Source organism: Rhinatrema bivittatum, chromosome 14 (genome assembly GCF_901001135.1).
Source record: "Rhinatrema bivittatum chromosome 14, aRhiBiv1.1, whole genome shotgun sequence".
NCBI lineage: Eukaryota > Metazoa > Chordata > Amphibia > Gymnophiona > Rhinatrematidae > Rhinatrema > Rhinatrema bivittatum.
In genome coordinates this window covers 17,934,711-17,953,021 of record NC_042628.1, presented here as the reverse complement: position 1 = coordinate 17,953,021, position 18,311 = coordinate 17,934,711, and the positions used below count along the sequence as shown (strand labels likewise).

Here is an 18,311-nt window from a genome sequence, read left to right as displayed (position 1 = left end):
TTTGCACATATTAAGGTGAATTTTAAAAGCCCAACTCGCACTGAAATTAGAGGATGCACAAATATGTCGGGCTCATGAGCGCCAAGTGGATTTTAAAAGCTGCCCCAATACGCACGTATATGCCACTGCGCACAAATGAAAAGTTTTGTTTTTTTTAAAGGGCGGGGCATGGTCCTTCCAACATTTTAAGCTGAAGTTTGCTCGTAAATACTTAACACGCAATGGTGCGCACCGGAGTCCCTGCCATGTAACTTTACTTCTGCTATGGATGACATGTAAGTGATAAAACAAAAAAAAATCTAAGCAGATCAGCAGGGTTTTAAGGGTCAGGGCTAACAGGGGGAAGAAAGGCTATTAAACTAGAGGAGTTTGGAAGACCTAGTCCTTAATTGGGCAAACTGGGAACAAACTGGGAAAACTGGCAATAGCGTCAGCGTGGGTCCCTATTAAAATCTTCCCACTGATGCAGTAGAAGCAGGATTTGTTCGCACCCACTTAAAATTGACTGCACATGTGCATGCGGCCAGGCTGTTTTATAACATGCATGCATATATACGCGTATGTAATAAAATAGTAATATCCCAGGGCACAGGCCGACAAACACATGCATATGTGCGCCCACGGGCCAGGATGAAAGTTACTGTCATTGTGTGCTTTCTTATTTCTTTACCTGGTATGGGCCGTGTGCTGGAATATAATAGATGTCCCCAGCTGAAATCTTGTACTTCTCTTCTTCTATATCCTTAGTGTAGAATATGGACAGGAGTGACAGGAGGAGTCGTCGATCTTTGTCATCTGTCACTCTGCCACCATAGTTACATTCACCTGTTTAAAGCAATATCAAAGTAAGTCTGACCAATTGTTAAACAAATTAGACATATTCTTAAAATGAAATATTTCAAAAGTCCCTCTGGCAAATAGCAATACTTTATGCTTCTCAATGTAAACATTTTCTTCTGAAATCATTATAGCTTAAATTCTTTAAGTAGTTGTCTTGCAATTCCCTGAGAGTAAACATGCTTGGAAGAGTGTCACAAATAACGTCATGTAGAATAAGATTTAATTGTACATGTTGTATGTGCGATATCATTTGTGACATCATTATCAATATGCACCATTCACACTGTGTGTGTGAGAGAGAGTGTGTGTGTGTTCTGAATATGATTGCCTTCAGGTGCTCAATGGAATTTTTAGGGAAACTACTCACAGAATCAGAAATCGAACAACTGAAATTCAAACCTTTATATTGACAGAGAATGCACGTTTCTTTTGAGGTATTGCAGCGTACACAATGGATACAGTTTCATTTTAAGGATAGGGAATAATTAATAAATTATCATTTTATTGAGTTATCATTTTTGGAAAATGTTATCAATGTACCATTAACATTATAGTTGAAATGTTTATACTTTCAACGTAGATGTGCATATGTCCCTCCACACAATACTGATAGAATCTCCCATCAATGACAGTTTTCAGCAACTTCCTTGGAATAAATGTATTCACATGTTCATTGATGTGACATAAAACCAATCGTTGATCCTCAAATAAGATCATAGTTAATACAGTTGATGAAGTTGTAAAGTTCTTTTCCTTTTGTGCTTGTGTTCACTTGTTTTTCAAGTTATATGTAGCCAATTAACTGAGCTGCCTCCATCTGACCCTGTCTAAGGCTAAGTACAACTATTCAGGTCTACCTTACAGATTTCAAGGTTGTACTTGAGGGTGACCTTGAATCTGAAATGTTGTCTTCTCCATGATTTATGTCTACTTTTCAGTTGTCCACAGTTTGGTAATTCTGGTATCCTTTATCCTTACGACATGGCCTGCTCACCGAAGCTGAGCTTTCACCACTATTCCCGCCATGCTAGAAATTTAACACCTTTCCAGAACCTCTCTGTTCTGGAAAGATCCTGTCTTGCCACCTTTCTTGCAGATGGATCTCAGGGAGTGCTGATGGAATTGCTCAAGTTGCATGAGGTACCTGCAGTATAGCGTCCAGGATTCACATCTGTACAACAGTATGGACAGTACTAGTGCCTCATACACTTTCATATTACTGAGTGGTCTCACCCCTCTCTCATCACATAGAAGACAATGACATAGTCTGCCAAAGGAAAAACTTGCAGCCAAGTTTCTGGAGGATTTTCCACAGGTTATTGCAGTTGATTGTATTGAAAGCTTCTGTCAGGTCTATATACAGGATCTCAGTTTTACTTAAAGCAATTTTCCTTAATATGCCTGGCTGAGAACATTGTATTTATGGACTTTTGACCAGGTCTAAATCCATACTGTGATTATGGAAAGATGCTGTCTAAAGGTTTTCCTCATTTGATTGAGAATTACTCTTGCCAGCACTTTCCAAGCGGTAACAGCGAAGACATTCGTGGTGGCCCTTCTATTTATACAGATGGATGATTAATACATCTTTATTTTATTTATTTATTTATTTTACTATTTTCTATACCGGCTTTCACGACCAAGGGTCACATCAAACCGGTTTACATTTAACAGGGCGTGCATTGTACAGAGAACTCAAGCAACAATAACTGGTGCAGGAATTGTAGTTACAATACACAGGGAAATACAACTGGGAGCATAGGAGTAAGAAGAACAGAGATAGATTGAGAACAGAATTATTTACAATGAATATTTAAAAAGATGCAAAATTAAATCCAATGTGGACTGACTGAAGTCGAGATTGAAGTTGATAATAGAGTGATGGTATTTACACCCAAATTATAGCAATGAATTTGTAATGACGGTAGTAAGGATCAGTCTGTGTCTTGGTTGGCTTTTTTAAAAAGCCAGGTTTTTAGCCTTTTCCTGAACGTTAGTAGGCACGGTTCCTGGCGCAGTTCGGATGGGATGGAGTTCCATAAAAGTGGTCCTGCTGTTGATAGCGCTCTGTCTTTGAAGGATTTGTGTTGAAAGGTTTTTGCTTGTGGAACATGTAGTGATTCTTTGTAACACTCCCTAATTGGTCTGATGGAGGTGTGTTTTTTGAAGGGAATTTGTAAGTTTAGCGGGGCTTGCTGGTGGATGACTTTGTAAATGGTGGTGATGGACTTGTACAAAATTCTGTAGTGAATGGGTAGCCAATGAAGGGCTTTCAGGATTGGGGTAATGTGGTCGAATCTCCTGGAGTTAGTCAGAATTCTGGCAGCTGTATTCTGCACCATCTGTAGAGGTTTTGTATGTGAAGCAGGGAGACCTAGTAGAATAGAATTACAATAATCTAACTTGGAAAATATTATTGCTTGTAAAATTGTTCTGAAGTCTTGGGAGTGGAAGAGAGGCCTGATTCTTTTAAGGATATGTAACTTGTGAAAACAGTCCTTGGTCATTTGGTTGATGAATGGTTTAAGGTTGAGGCGGTTGTCGATGATAGCTCCTAGGTCTCTTACGTGAGAGGTTTGCAGGTTGGCTGGTGGGTTTGTGAAGATGTTGTTGTTTTCTGGGGCTATAATGAGGAATTCTGTTTTTGAAGCATTGAGAATTAAGTTCAGGCTGTTGAGGAGGTGTTTGATCTGTTAGGCAGCTCTCCCAGAATTCTAATGTTTTTGTAATGGATTCTTTTATGGGGATTACGATCTGAACGTCGTCTGCGAATAGGAAGTGTTTCAGGTTTAGTTTTGTAAGGAGGTGGCAGAGTGGGAGCAGGTAAATATTGAAAAGGGTGGGTGAAAGGGAAGAGCCCTGTGGAACCCCTAGCGAAGATGGATGGTAGTGAGATTCTTTGTTATGGATTTTGACCTTGTATCTTCTGTTCTCCAAGAAGGTTTTAAACCAGGTCAGTGCTGTGCCTGTAACTCCGATGTTTGATCCGATTTTTGATTTTTTTGATGTTTGATGTTTGTAACTCCGATGTTTGATCTTTGAATTCCTGGGGCACAGACCCATACTTCCCAATACAATGGGAAGAGTTATGTAAGTTTCTGAAGCATATGTTTGAAAATGTTGAAACTGTATGCCATCTGTTTCTGGGGAATTACCTGGTGAGGTCTGTCTGACAGTTTTACTGACCTCATGGAAAGATAGTGGTGTGTCCACCTCTGCCAGTATTGTTCACTGGGGGATGGCATTGAAAACCTCTTCAGACATGCTGGGAGATTTAGAAGACAGCTGAACTGTTCTGTCCAATGGTTCAGGATTTTAGCACCATCTGCTGAACAAATGGGTGCCCTGCCATTTGATGTAGGGCCATAAACAGCTCAGAGTCCTTGATAGAAAAGTTTGATGTTGTGTTTATCAGCTGCTTCTTGCAGTTCACAATGCAACACTTTTCCTAATAACAAAAACTAAAGTAATTCCACTAACTGAAGAGTGTATTCTGTTAAGTAGATCCTCATCACTAGGCTATTTGCCGTGCATAGAAATTCTCAGGAAAAGTGACAGCTGTGAGTACTGCCTATCTATACTCTGATTGGGTTTATTGTACAAACAAGATCTAGATTGATCCACTAGATGGTAGTACTGTACAACTGATTTGTTAACACCATTAGTGGTTTATCGTACTCAGAAGCTGCAGGATACTGCTCAAAATGCCATTTCCTCTTGTTTGCTTTTATTTCTTCTGAGAACATTTTTAACAACATTATAACCAAAGTTCACGTTTTAGTGCTCATACTACTAAATGCAGCCACTAGTACTTATTGGCTAAAGGAGCCATTACATTCTTCACTATGTCTCAGCGCCTCTATTCCCCTTGCATCTAATACAGAACATGTGGCATTTCTACATGTCTGATGGTAAGTGATAAAGAGTGATGATGGATAGCAAACAGAGAGTAAGAAGAGAGATACCGAAAATATTATTCTAAGACTAATACCGAATTGTGAAAAACAAAAACACTGAATTCATCCAGAAACATTTCTGGCAGACATTTATACACTGTGTTTAGCAAGTATAAAAAATATGGATTGTAGGGCCTGGTAATCCTGCAAATGTCACAAAGTGCCTTCATGCACTTTTACAGACTAGACTGTAATCTGAATCACATAATATATTACCAGCTTCAGGGCTTATGGCCGAGGGCTGAAGAGCAGGAGGGCCCTCCTCAAGAAATTGAATAGTGAGATCATTTTGCATGGTTTGCAGTTCCGCCAGTGCTTTTCATGATGTCAGGCATTGGGAGTGGAGCAACGTGGCAGAGCAGAACCCAGGGCAGTCACCCCGATTTCTCTTCCCCCACTTCCAAGGACGGACCTGACCAGCTTCATTACAATATGCATGACCCTCATTATTCTTTTCCCAATATGCAGTCATTCTTCTGACATCAATAACATATGGAATTGGGTAAAGCAAGCCATCTGAGCATACTCGCACTGGGATGTCAAAAACATAGATTACGCCATAAGGTCTAACTAATCTGTCAAATTTCCTTCCTGTTGCGATATCATAGATTCCACTTGACCTTCCCTGCATTTCTTTGCAACTGTGCTTATCCCATACTTTCTTGAATTTTGTAACTGTTTTTGCCTCCACTGTGAAGAAATATTTTCTGATGTTACTCTTAATTCAGTCGTATATCATGACATCTTATTCCACTTTTCATTGAAAAATGCTTGTTACTTGTACATTTATACCTTTCAGGAAGTTGAATGTCTCTTATCAGATCCTCTTCTAAGGGAAGAACATAAGAATATAAGATTTGCCATACTGGGTCAGATTAAAGGTCCATCGCACCCACTATCCTGTTTCCAACAACGACCAATTCAGGCCACAAGTACCTAGCAGGATTCCAAAGGGTAGATAGATTCCATGCTGTTTATTCCAAGGATAAGCAATGGATTCCTGTAACTCCAACTTAATAATGGTTTATGAATTTTTTCCTCCAGGAACTTGAAGGAGGACACTAAAGAAATCTACTGTGACAGCAGTAAAATCCCTGTCCTGTTCTTCAGCAAGAAATACTGTCTCATTTTATTATGGTCACAAGCACTTACACAGCTCAATTCTATAGGAAGACATGGCAAAGTATCATATTTTATGTTGCTAATAAACCCTACAAATGTCTATTAAGACTGACATCAAGTGTTTTATATCTGCAAAGCTGACCACAAATATAATAGAAAATCAATTGGAAAAGGAATATTTTTATTTGATAATTGTTCCCAGAACCATGGAAACTATGCAGGAAATTTCTCAAGGCCCGGACCATGGTGGCATTGGCTGCATCAACCGAGGGCGGCTTCTGAACCACGACACAAGAGAGTTGAGAGGACTGTGGGTGAGTGCGGCAGCTCACGGGACTGTCCCATGAGCCACGAGTTATAATACAAGGAGATAAAAATAGGCTCTCCCTGTGCCAGAATGTTCCCCAATTCCTAACAAACCTAAAGCCCTCCATGCTGCAGCAATGTTTCATCCACAAATTGAGACTCTGGCACTCAGCCTATCTCGGGGGTCCTGTGCTTGGAACTAGGAGCATTTCTGAGCATATTACCCTAAAGGTTCTAAATTTTAGTTTCCTACTAGAAGCCTAAATTTAGCTTCCAGAGTCTCCCTCCTGAACCGTCCTATGTCATTGGAACTCACATGTACCATGACAACCAGTTCCTCCCCAGCTCTCCCTAAAATTCTATTGCGGTAATGTTAAGGTCTGCTACCTTTGCACCAGGCAAGCAAGCAACCAAGTGATCTTCACAACTACTGGCCACCAAACTAGCTATATTCCTAATGATCAAATCACCAACAATATCAGTCCTATTTTTATTCTTCTGTGCACACCCCTGGTGATGTGCTATCTTCAGTGCAAGAGGATAACACATCACCTAGTCAGCTTGTCATAGCTACAGGAAGATCATTTCTAGGGATGTGAATCGTTTTTGAACGATTAAAATTATCGTCAGATAATTTTAAAATCGTCCAAAATCGTTAGAGTGCAGATACAATACAAATGCCCCCGATTTATCGTCAGGGGCATTTGTATTGTGTCGTTAAATAGGGCGCGAGAAAACCGGCACACCAAAAAAACCCTAAAACCCACCCCGAACCTTTAAAAGAAATCCCCCACCCTCTCGAACCCCCCCAAAATGTTTTAAATTACCTGGGGTCCAGTGGGGGGGTCCCGACGCAATCTCCCTCTCTCTCTCTCTCTCCGTATGACATAGTGAGGGCAAAGGTAGCGCCGGCGCCATTTTGAAGATTGGCAATACGGCCCGTGTGCAGGAGGTCGCTCCCGGACCCCCGCTGGACTTTTGGCAAGTCTTGTGGGGGTCAGGAGGCCCCCCCCAAGCTGGCCAAAAGTCCCTGGGGGTCCAGCGGGGGTCCGGGGGCGATCTCCAGCAGGCGTGACGTCGGGAACCAGGAAACAAAATGGCGCCGGTGCTACCTTTGCCCTGTCACATGATAAGGGCAAAGGGCCACCGGCGCCATTTCTCAACACAGCCGTGGCCAGAGAGAGAGAGGGAGATCGCGTCGGGAACCCCCAATGGACCCCAGGTAATTTAAAACATTTTGGGGGGGTTCGGGAGGGTGGGGGATTTCTTTTAAAGGTTCGGGGTGGGTTTTAGGGTTTTTTTGGTGTGCCGGTTTTCCCGCCCTCCCCCAATTTACGATTTTTAATGATTTTTTAAAACAAAAAAACCCGACGATAAGATTTCCTTCCCCACCCAGCCAAAATCGATCGTTAAGACGATCGATCACACGATTCACACCTCTAATCATTTCCTCCCACTGCAAGAAATTCTTTGCTTTCCTGGTGACCTTGATTCTCCAAAACAGCATAGAGGCTGCCAGAGTAAAAGAAGCATTTACTATTTTCTTGAAGGTCTCCTAACTATACCTTTCTCTCTGCCTCAGTAACTCCAGATCTGCCATTCTAGATTCAAGAGACCACACCTATTCTTTGAGAGCTAAGAGATCTTTGCACGGAGTGCACACATACCTCTCCCCAACAGGCAGATAATTGTGCATATGGCACTCAGTACAAAAGACTGAATAGCCCCCATCCCACTGCTGGCCTATTTATTTATTAAGGCGTTTTATATACCGTCGTTCCAAAAGTAGATCACAATGGTTTACAAGATCCGCATACATATGCATTGCTAATGGTCATATATTGTGGGTTAGCAATCACCTTTTAGTTCGACACCACAAATTACACTAGTTACCATATACTCTAGTTCATATTTATACGATTACTATTCTATTTCATATGTGTGCATATTCATGGCTGATTTAAATGAATACAAGATCTAATCCTACTAACACTGTACATCATATTATTCAAAATTATTGCTGCCTCTAAAAACATCAGTGTGCAACCTTATTCATTACTTATTGCTCACTCTGTTAACACCAATTTACATCACATCATTCATTGCATATTGTTTGCTCCATTAATATTAACTCTAGTACTGATGTAGTTGTTATCAGATTATTGGTCTTTTACGTTAAATCATATGCTTTTCTGAAGCTTGAAGTTCTTTCTGTTATTTGACTACTGTCTACATCTCTTTTTTTTTTTAATTCAGAAAAGGACTGAAATTTCAAAGCAATTAATTAACCCAAAATTCTAATGAAGCTCTCTTTAAAACTTAACAAACATGGAAATTCGAATCATCTTAAAGAGAACCAGAGAGAAATTATGAACAAGGTATGACTTTATGCAAAAGGGAAAACTTACAGGAAAGAAAACCCACCCCTCCATAAAATCAGGGGAGTGAGAATATAAAAAAAGGTTCAGATTCAAAGTAGAAAATTCTATATAACCAAAACAGAATCAACTTGAAGAAAGAAATCCCAAGTGTTGTCCATTTACAATGACCAGTCAACACTTGGTTATCAGATATGGGATCATTTGCTAATAAAGATAGATTGGTATCTTCTCAGACTAGAAAGGAGTTCATGAATTTGAATTGGCCTTTATGAAATGCTGTATGAGACAAACAAAATGTATTCTATTCTATTTCATATTTGTATATCGCGTTCCTCAAAAACTGACCCAATACAGTTTAAAGCATGATAAGCATACAATAAATAAAAGTACAATGAACATATAAGTCCCTCAAGAGGCACTCAATTTTGTATTATGTAGGCCATTTTTGTACCTGTTAGGTATGTCAGTGCTTCAAACGGTACTTCTTCATATTCATTCAAAAACATCTGGATCTGCCTCATACTGATTCGAAGATCAGATTCATTAAATTCATATGGGATATTCCAGCCTGTTCAATATACAAAGAACACTTCAAACATAAATTATACATAAGCAATGATTTATTTTGATATAGCATATTACAAGACAACCACATGGATACGCCTACGACTATCTAAGAAGCACATTTAGGAAGGATTCCTACCATGTTGTTGACACCAAATTCTGAAAAAAAACACCACACAAAGCTCCAGATTATATGGCAGAAGTAAGCACTTGAATTCTGTACAACAGAATAGTTATTTTTAGAAAGTTTCCAATTATTGCCTTACCCAAAGGACCAAAGTTTCTCCTTTCTTGAATAAGAGCATGGAAAAAGCACAGCCCAAACAACAGCTTTTGCCACATTTCTGCTTTTTCACAGCTATTAAAGAATGTTGGGTCTGAGACTGGGTCATTGAGGTAGGAGCGTATAAGGTTTGCGCGCAGTCCTTTAGGTGGCTCATTGGTCATTTTTATTCCATTCTGAAGGATGCTGACTGGAAACTGTTCTGATGGATAACTGGTCAACCATAATCTAAAGGAATAAGAACAAAGACAATCAAAATTTAACAGCCAAGTTTTGAAATAAAAGCCCTTTAACAAATGCAAGGTACTGGAAGGAACATTAATTCATTTATTAGAGGAATAATCAAATCGGTAACAGTGGAAGTAAAGGTAGATGGCAGGTAAGGTCATTATGTGAACAAAGGTTTGTCTCTTTTTCAAATGAAAATGGGTTCATTATTCTTAAAGCAAGTGTTTAGATGATATTTATTTTCATGACCGTTTTCATAAACTTCTTTCTTAATTTAGTTCATTAAGGAATATTGTTAGACCATGTTAGTCTGCATATATTTTAAAAAGTTAACTAATTTTTTACCTGGGCTAGATACCAAATAAATTACTGTTATATAAAGTTAGGTGCCAGCTGAATGGAATAAGCCAGGTATTGATTAACTGATTAGTCTATGTTAGTGAAGAAGAGTAAGGAAGATCGACAGCACTTGACCTGAACTTTTCATTTGTAGTCTCAGGCACTATCACTTCTTCACATATTTTCTCCAAGGCAGGCATCCAGCTGGTTGCAAGATGGCAGTTCTGTAACACTACCCATGTTCCTTCTTTAATTGCTTCATCAATCATTTTTGCTGCTATTGGTCCTTGGCCCTGACCAAGTGAAATAGTCTGGGTATTTGTTCCGCCCATTCCAAGGTCATCAGCAAATTTTAACAAGCCTGATATAGCAAATTAGACAAGCATTAAAATATTGCCAAAGATGCCTATCCATATGACTTTTGCAATATGCAAAATGTATTAACCATCTGAAGCAGCAAATGTATAGTATATGATCTAAAAGGCTTGTTTTGTGTTATTTCTGTGTGCACAATAATATTGTATTCTACAGCACTGCCAATTCTTTGAGTCTTTTCTAGGTTGCAATATATTTTATTGGACCAAAAACACAGAGGCTGGGTTGTTTTTACTGCTGCAAACTAACATGGCTATCCTCTGGAAGTTTTATTGGACCAAGTCTTCTAAAAGTGATTCTTTATATGAACTTAAGAGACCACATTGATCCTTTCTTAGTTCTTTGAACAATTTTTCTGTCTCAAAAACACATAAGCAAATATTAAATACAGGGAACCCAACTTTCAAAATTGTCTGCGCCGCAGTACACAATTTTCGCAAGTGGATGTACAGAAATATATGCAAGTATTTTACAAACTATGTGGCGGGTGCTGCCATGCTACATATTTCTGTCCCAAAAGTATATGCGTATGTTGTAGTACATGGCTAAACGTGTATATTTCCAATTCCAGAAAATGCTTACTTTCTCTACTTATTTTATAAACAAATGCACATATATTTTAGGGGTATAAAAGTATGTAATGTGTCTGCCTAATAACCCTGATTTAAATGCAGAGGCAAGTATTTTATAAAGTGTGCATGTATACTTATGCTGAAAATACTTGTACATGTACTTGGCTCACCAGTTTGCCAACATCACCATCAGTTCACTCAGTCCTTCTCTAGCTCACCTAGACCCTCTAGCATAGGGGTGGCCAATTCCAGTCCTCGAGAGCCACAACCTGATTTTCAGGATATCTACAATGAATATGCATGAGATAAGTTTGCATATGTTCAGTCTCCATGATATGCAGGTGTAACGGACCCTATGGTCACGTTATTAGTAAGCCCTTAGTGAATTTCATTATTTAAGGATAGAATCGTGTAAGTTAAGAGATTAGGGGCAGAACCATTCAAATACAGCCCTTCCCTTTGAGGGCACTGGAATGGCCGTCTCCCTGTGAATTAACAAAAGCAGTTCTTTCCTTCAAGCTCTGGGGGCAGTGCAGTTTTGAGTTGCAGTTAGGAGGAAGTGTAGGAGCTTGTCCTTCATTGGATTTTGGGCCTACCCTTGGATTCAAGCACCATCTGCCTGCAGTTCCTGGGAAATGTCAAAGGAGCATCTCTTTCAGTCCACTGACTGGCTGAGTGGCTCTTGGGATTCTTGTTGCGGGCGTGGACCCCTAGGCTGAGGTGGAGTTGGTGCAACCTGCAGGGAGGAGCCCTGCAGGTTCCCACTTGTCAGCAGATGTTGCTGGCTGAAGAAGAGGCCCAATTGGAGCTTCACCAATATCAGCCAACGTTAGGTTGAGCCCTCGGGTGCTGGGGCCGGCTGGACTTAGGCACAGGCCTCTATGGAGGTGAAGATCCATTATGTTTGAGATGTTGCATGCCAATACGATACAGGAAAACGGAGTCAGGATCAAGCAGCAGCCAAGGCAGGTGGAAGGCAGACAGGGTCAGGTATAGGCTGTGGTCAGAGGCCAGTAGAGTTCACTCAAGGTCATGGTTCAGGCAGTGGAGGTCAAGCAGCATCAAGGTCCAGTCCAAGGTCAAGCCAGAAGTCCGATCCAAGGTCAAAGCCAGAAGTACAATCCGAGAAGACAAGAAACGGAGGACAAGAAGAACAAGGGACCACATGCAAGACAGAACGCTGAAGACAGACAAGGAGGAGACTGACCACAAAGACAAGAACCCAACATAAACCAGACTGCCAAACGGAACCAGAAACAGGACACAGGAACTCAGGAACATACAGCAGGAATCAGGAAGCAGGAACCATAAAAACAGAGAGGCAAAGAACTACACCGATGGAGTCAACCTATTGCCGAGGCATAGGCTGCAGGAAGAGGTTGCCTTATATACTGAAGGGGTCTGATGTCATTGAAGGGCGCTGCAGGGGATTTCCCACCACGAGCCCTTTAAATGCTGGCAAGTCAGGTGCGCGCATGCCTAAGGAATCCCTCCAGTGCTGTTGGCGGAGACGGCAGTGATGACATCGCACGGCTGCGTCCTCGCTGGGGAGGCCAGCCGTGGCATCAGGGAACTGTGCGCCAGGGTCCAGGCTGGAAGTAAGATCAACAGTCCAAGGGCCCATCTCGCGGACAGCTGAGAGCAACAATATTTTGGTGATTTTTGAAGTTGTTACGTTGTAAGAAGACTGTGAGACTCCTGCACGTTGCTTGGGGTGAGGGAATGGGGAACCCTATCCCTGGGGTGGCCCAGGATATGGAAGACCTGCTCTGCTGTGACCTCCCAAGGAAGCAGGGGAATGGTGGGAACCTGCTGCAGCATCTTCTGGTGTTAAGATCAGTTTTTGGAGAAAGAGACATGTGGGTTAGAAGATCTGGGAGGAAGAGTTTTGCTGCCCCCTTTTCCTGCCCCATCAGAGGAACACTGAGAGCAGGGGAGTCCTTTTCATTTTGGGGTTCAAATGCATTGAGTGAAATTGAGAAGGACTGAGGACAACTGAGTTATATCTGAGGACCCCCACTTGGAGTCTTCACCTCTGGGAAAGAGATATTTGGGATTCTGTGCAGAGACTGTATAACAGATCTTTGGCCAGTTGGAAGGGGGGGTTTCTGTCCCATCAAGGATACCCTTATCCACCTGGATAGAGTTTCCCTTGTTCCTGGACCCTGATACAGATAACCTTGCACAGAAAGAGAGAGAAAAAGAACTGTAACAGCCACCTGGGGAATCCAAAGGATTTAAGTTGAACTGTGCCATATTTTCATCTGATTACCCAGCAGTAAAGGTCTTTGATTTTGGACATTAAACCCAAAGTCTCCTGTGTACTCTTTCTGGCACCTACAGCATCCACAGTGTAGGGAACCATGCACCTCTCCCTGGGAACACAAAGTCATCCCTGTCACATTGGGCTCTGAAAGTAAATCTTTCCCTTATCTACAAATAATCCAGCCTTGGGGGTAAAAGAGACAGCGAAAGAGTTAGCTGGTGAGTGATTCCTTCCCCAAAGAGACTTATAATCATTTATGGCCCCATCTGTTTCCAGCGTACACCCAGGGGTGGGGGTTACACAAATTAATCTCATGCATATTCATTCTAGATATCCCAAAAAACCTGTTCTAAATTATTTAAGAACCAGCTAAGGTGTACTTTTTTAAACAGGTGTTTGAACTGGCAGAGTAAATTGGTCAATCAGCCTGGGTGCTGATTCATGTTAACAATTTTTACAGTGCATGGATAGGCAGTTGGATTTGTCAAAGAGCTGACCAGTCTTTAATTCCTCCACCTCCTGCTCTTTGTATACTCCTCCTTGTTCGCCCTCCCTGTTCATTGTAATTTCTACCTTTAAAGTTACATTGTAAACCGGTATGATGTATGCATACTAATACCGGTATATAAAAGTTTTTAAATAAATAAATAAATACATTAGATGTAACAGTACATGTACTGATCCTAATAATGTTATGCTTTAACTTTGTGTTTTTAGTATTGATTGCTTTTTTTTTACATTTATTTTATGTAATTTGTATTGATTGTATTTATTATGGATGCGTCTGGTGTTACCTGCTATGAACTTTGGAACTAACAGGTATTTTTATTATTAATAAACCCTGAATATAAAATTCATGCTATGAAGTTCAAAACCCCACTTATTGTGCTATGTAGTAAATTTTAGAGAGCATACTCATGTGGTTGTTAACCCCAAAAAGTGCACTGTCCATAGTAGGGACTTCTAACTGGCCTGAAGGTCTGCTTAGTAGGGGGGATTTCATCCCCCAATACCAAACATGAATGGGCCTACATGCTTACTTCCCCCTACCTCCTGCCACTCTCCAGAGCCACCTTCAAGGGCTCGCTGGCCTTATGGCCTCCTTCGCTCCCTCCACACAGGTCCCCTTTTTTACCACATCAGAAGCGGCCAAAGTGTGGTGGGAGGGAGCAAAGTGGCACAAGAGTTCAGCTGGCACCATTTCTAAATCGCCAGAAGGAGGCTCTCTCCTTTCCTCCTCATATTTCAGTTGTTTCTGAAGCAGTAAAAGGGGGGGAAGGGAGGAGGGCTGTCTGAGTGGTAACAGGGGTAAGCTGGTTCTTGAGAGTGCCTGCAGGGGATGGTGGGAGAGAGCGAGGCAGCCATCAGGCTAGTGGGCTATTGATTGTGATTCCAGGAGCTGGTTTAGGGGGGGGAGGGGGAGCATTGGGGTATGCGAGCTTCTTCATATTTGGCATAGGGGGAAGGAAATACATTTTGCTTTAGGCAAGTTTGCAAGTGGGATTACAAGACTTTCCAGCAAAAATTTAACACCTGGTCTGAGGACACAGAAAATAGCAGGTGTGAAGAGCATACCATGCTATTTACCATGGGCCCGGTACATGTAAATAAGGGAGCATTAATAGCAAATGAGGCTAGCCACTAATATACTGAGGGACCATTTTAGCAAGCATGATACGGCCGTCTTGTATTACATGCTATTTTTAGCATGCATAAATGGCCCTTACTGTGCATGCTAAATTTTATTGCATAGGCTCTTATATGGTGGTGTATCCCCGAGTTTTCTTTCCTTGATTGATATATTATGATACATCAATAAGAGAAAATTGAGCATTTAGGAATCTTTTAGCCATTGATAAAAACCATAGCCAGCGGCTACTTAGATAACTAAAGAAACAACAGTTTCAAAACATAATTACATTTTCACTTCAATGCTTATTACCTGCCATTGGATCAGCACCTGGTGATAATACAAAAATCAAAGGTGCACAACAGTTGGAATCATTATAACTTCCTACAAGATCGAAAGTAGGAGGTTCAATATATGTTTTTCCCATGTTATCTACAATGAATTCTTGAATGGCTGGAACAATTTTGTCAGGTCTGAAACACCTTAGAATAATCATACGTTCCATTCCCTTTAGAGTTCTCCATTTTTCAGGGAATATCTCATCTTGTGGGGCCGCAGAATCATAAATCTTTTTCCATTCATGAATCTTGTTTCCCACATTTTCCATAAACCCTCCTAGGGGTTTCAAATTAGATGCACGTACAATCTCAGCCCATGATTTGTCAGACAGCCATTCAGGAGCTGGGTTGGGATAGGGATTTTCAAGAGCCACCCCTCCTGTCAAAAGGAAGCGCCAAAGTTCATCATCAACCATGTCTTTGCCTTTCATAATGCCTATGGTTAAAAGAAGTGAGAAGAGCAGCTTGTCTTTCTCAAACAGTGAGCGACATACATTATTATAAATACTTTTTGTAAAATGTTCAATTATATTCTCAATTCTTTCATTCAAATTATCACTCTTTTTACTGTGAGCAAGGGAATGAATATACAGATTAATGAACCAAATTAATGAATATTGGTACATAGGTTCAATGTTTGCCAGATCAGAGATGCAAAAGAAGACGACCGATGAGTGAACAGCTACTGGCTTATATCCTAGTCTGGTTTCATCAATCTGTTTCTCCGTTGCTGTAGCAATTTGCTGTTTTTCAGAGATCTCTTCCGATAGTACTTTTGAGGAAGACAACACTTTGATAGCTGTTTCATCTTCTAAAATATTTCCTTGTGATGAAGACAGAACCTCAAGAATTTTATCTTCTATTTCTTTCAGTTGTTTCTTGTTGGTAGCACTTTCTATTATTAGCTTGTTTTTCACTTCTTCCAGTTCTGGCTTTTCCTTTGCAGCTACAATTCCAAGAAGCTGGTCTTCAAGACCTAGAGGTGTAATCATGAAGTTTAGGAGACAAACTTTAACAGCAATTTCTGGGAGATAATGAGGATTCCTCAAACGAGTAGTTATATAAAATCTGAATTCTTTGGAATATTCAATAATATTTTCACCTAATTTAATATATTCCACTCCCTGTTGCTTGAATGTCTGCTTCAGTAATATAGGCTCTAAAATAGCATCCAGTTCTTCACCAACATTTTCAAGCAAGACTGGAGTTCCAAACTGGATAGAATTTTCAAGAATCCTTGTATAGTTTGTGTCAGAAAGTTTGATAACTGAAAATTTGTTGGCCTTTTCCATATTTTTTACCCACTTATTGGCTTGCCCTTGTGGATCAATCATTAAAGCCCATCTTCTTGAATTAGAAACAATTATGCCATTATCAACTGAAAAAGAGTCAACTGGCAAACCAGCAATCTGCCAAGCACGAATTTTCACTGGGTCACCTAAAATATTACTTAGACTAAACTCATTAGAACAAGGAATTTGCTTCTCCTTGCATAGGGTTTGCCATTGCTTTTGACATTGAAGACGATAATCCACCGTGAAGGCGCCTAAATAAGCCACTGTGCCAGACGATAGGAGCACGTCACCAGTAAGATTTGTGTATCGTATTCCCAATAATCGTGCTGCCTCTGTCCATCTGTCTTTCTCTCCACCCAGGCCACTTATCAGTTTTTCAGCACGTAATAACTTCTGTGAACAGAGTTCTATATTGTTTTCCAGTTCTGCTTTTTTGTTATTCATTGCATCAAATTGATCATTCAATGCCTGGAGGCGGTCTTCTACCTCCTTAAGTTCAGCCCGCTTGGTGTTTAACTGCTTCATTTGAACAAAAAGTTTGCCTTCAGCTTCTTTAAGGCGTTCCCGTTTGGGGGCAACCACCTTAGCCACACGCTCATACACCTCCATAGCTCTCACCCACTTACATAACCCTTCACAGGCTGAGGAGACATTTTTGATAATTGAAGGATGAAAATCTGGATGGTCTATAAATTTCTCTCGGATTTTCTTCATTACTGCAGGAGAAATATTATCCTTGTCAAATGCTTTCAAACTGTCAAGGAACTTCAGATCTCCCAAAACCTTTTTAGATGGACCCCAGAAGTCTTCTATCATTTTACCTGTTTTGTAAATGAAATTACAATGTTAGACTTTGCAGCTAAAATCATACCATATCAGTCTGTGCAAATAAAACTGATAGTACTGCTGCTTTAAATTATCTATGAAATGATTTTTTTTCTGAATAATTCAGTTGTTTGTTAGAATAAACAAAATCATAAATATCCTTCCAGTTTCATTACTTTTCTTGGGAGACAGTGTTCAAACATTTTGATAGTCATTTCCATCTTTGTGACCCTACGGGGCCAAAATACTAAACTGTATTACATTGGCTGTTAACATGCGGTTTAATGTACAAACTAACAGACGATGATAATGAAATGCAAATGAGGTATGCATTAACACAGACAGGAAACTATGCACACTAACAAGCTAATTTAAAATAAGCAAGCGTGCACCCATACATGTGCATATCGGTGCGCAAGCGGAGATAAGCTGCAATTTTAAATCGTGCACGTACTTGCATGTGTATGTTTTAAAATACACCTCCTGTGTATAAGTATGCGCCTAATTTTAAGAGATTGCTTGAGAAAACATACTTCGTGTATCTATCCTAGGACTTTGCCAGCTTTTACGTGCGTATGTAGGCAAATTTTAAAACCAGTTTTCTCAATTAGTCCACCAATTTACCCAGTTAATATTGAGATCTTCAAGATCCCTCTGGTTCTTCATCCTGAACACCCCCCAGTTAACCCAGATCCCTCACCCTGTCCTATTAGCCCTAAAACTAGAGATCTACGGACTTGCTCATCATCTGCAACAGCAGTAAAGTTACACAGATAACAAGCCGACACACACCGTGGTCTCCAGGTTTTAAAATACGGAGTTATGCATGTAACTGTTGGCCTCGCCCGAGAACATCCATGCTCCATCCCTTTTCCACTCTCTTATTTTTGATGCATGCACGGGTATATATGCCCGTACTTCGCAGTTTCTTAAAATCTGCATTGTTTGCTCGCGGCCCACATACATGTGTATGTGGGCATTTTTGCATGAG

The 18,311-nt window shown here is 40.6% G+C and overlaps 1 protein-coding gene across 1 annotated transcript in view; it reads right to left on the bottom strand.

Annotated features, from left to right (window-relative positions):
* Positions 1-18,311, bottom strand: part of DNAH3 (dynein axonemal heavy chain 3) — a 184,433-nt gene that overhangs the window by 11,427 nt on the left and 154,695 nt on the right. Inside the window, exons 52-56 of the mRNA XM_029576090.1 lie at positions 15,175-17,316; positions 10,155-10,380; positions 9,436-9,680; positions 9,057-9,173; positions 671-825 (exon numbers count right to left, since the gene is read on the bottom strand). Of these exons, the coding sequence (XP_029431950.1) occupies positions 671-825; positions 9,057-9,173; positions 9,436-9,680; positions 10,155-10,380; positions 15,175-17,316 (2,885 nt within the window). The remainder of the gene's footprint in view (positions 1-670; positions 826-9,056; positions 9,174-9,435; positions 9,681-10,154; positions 10,381-15,174; positions 17,317-18,311) is intronic.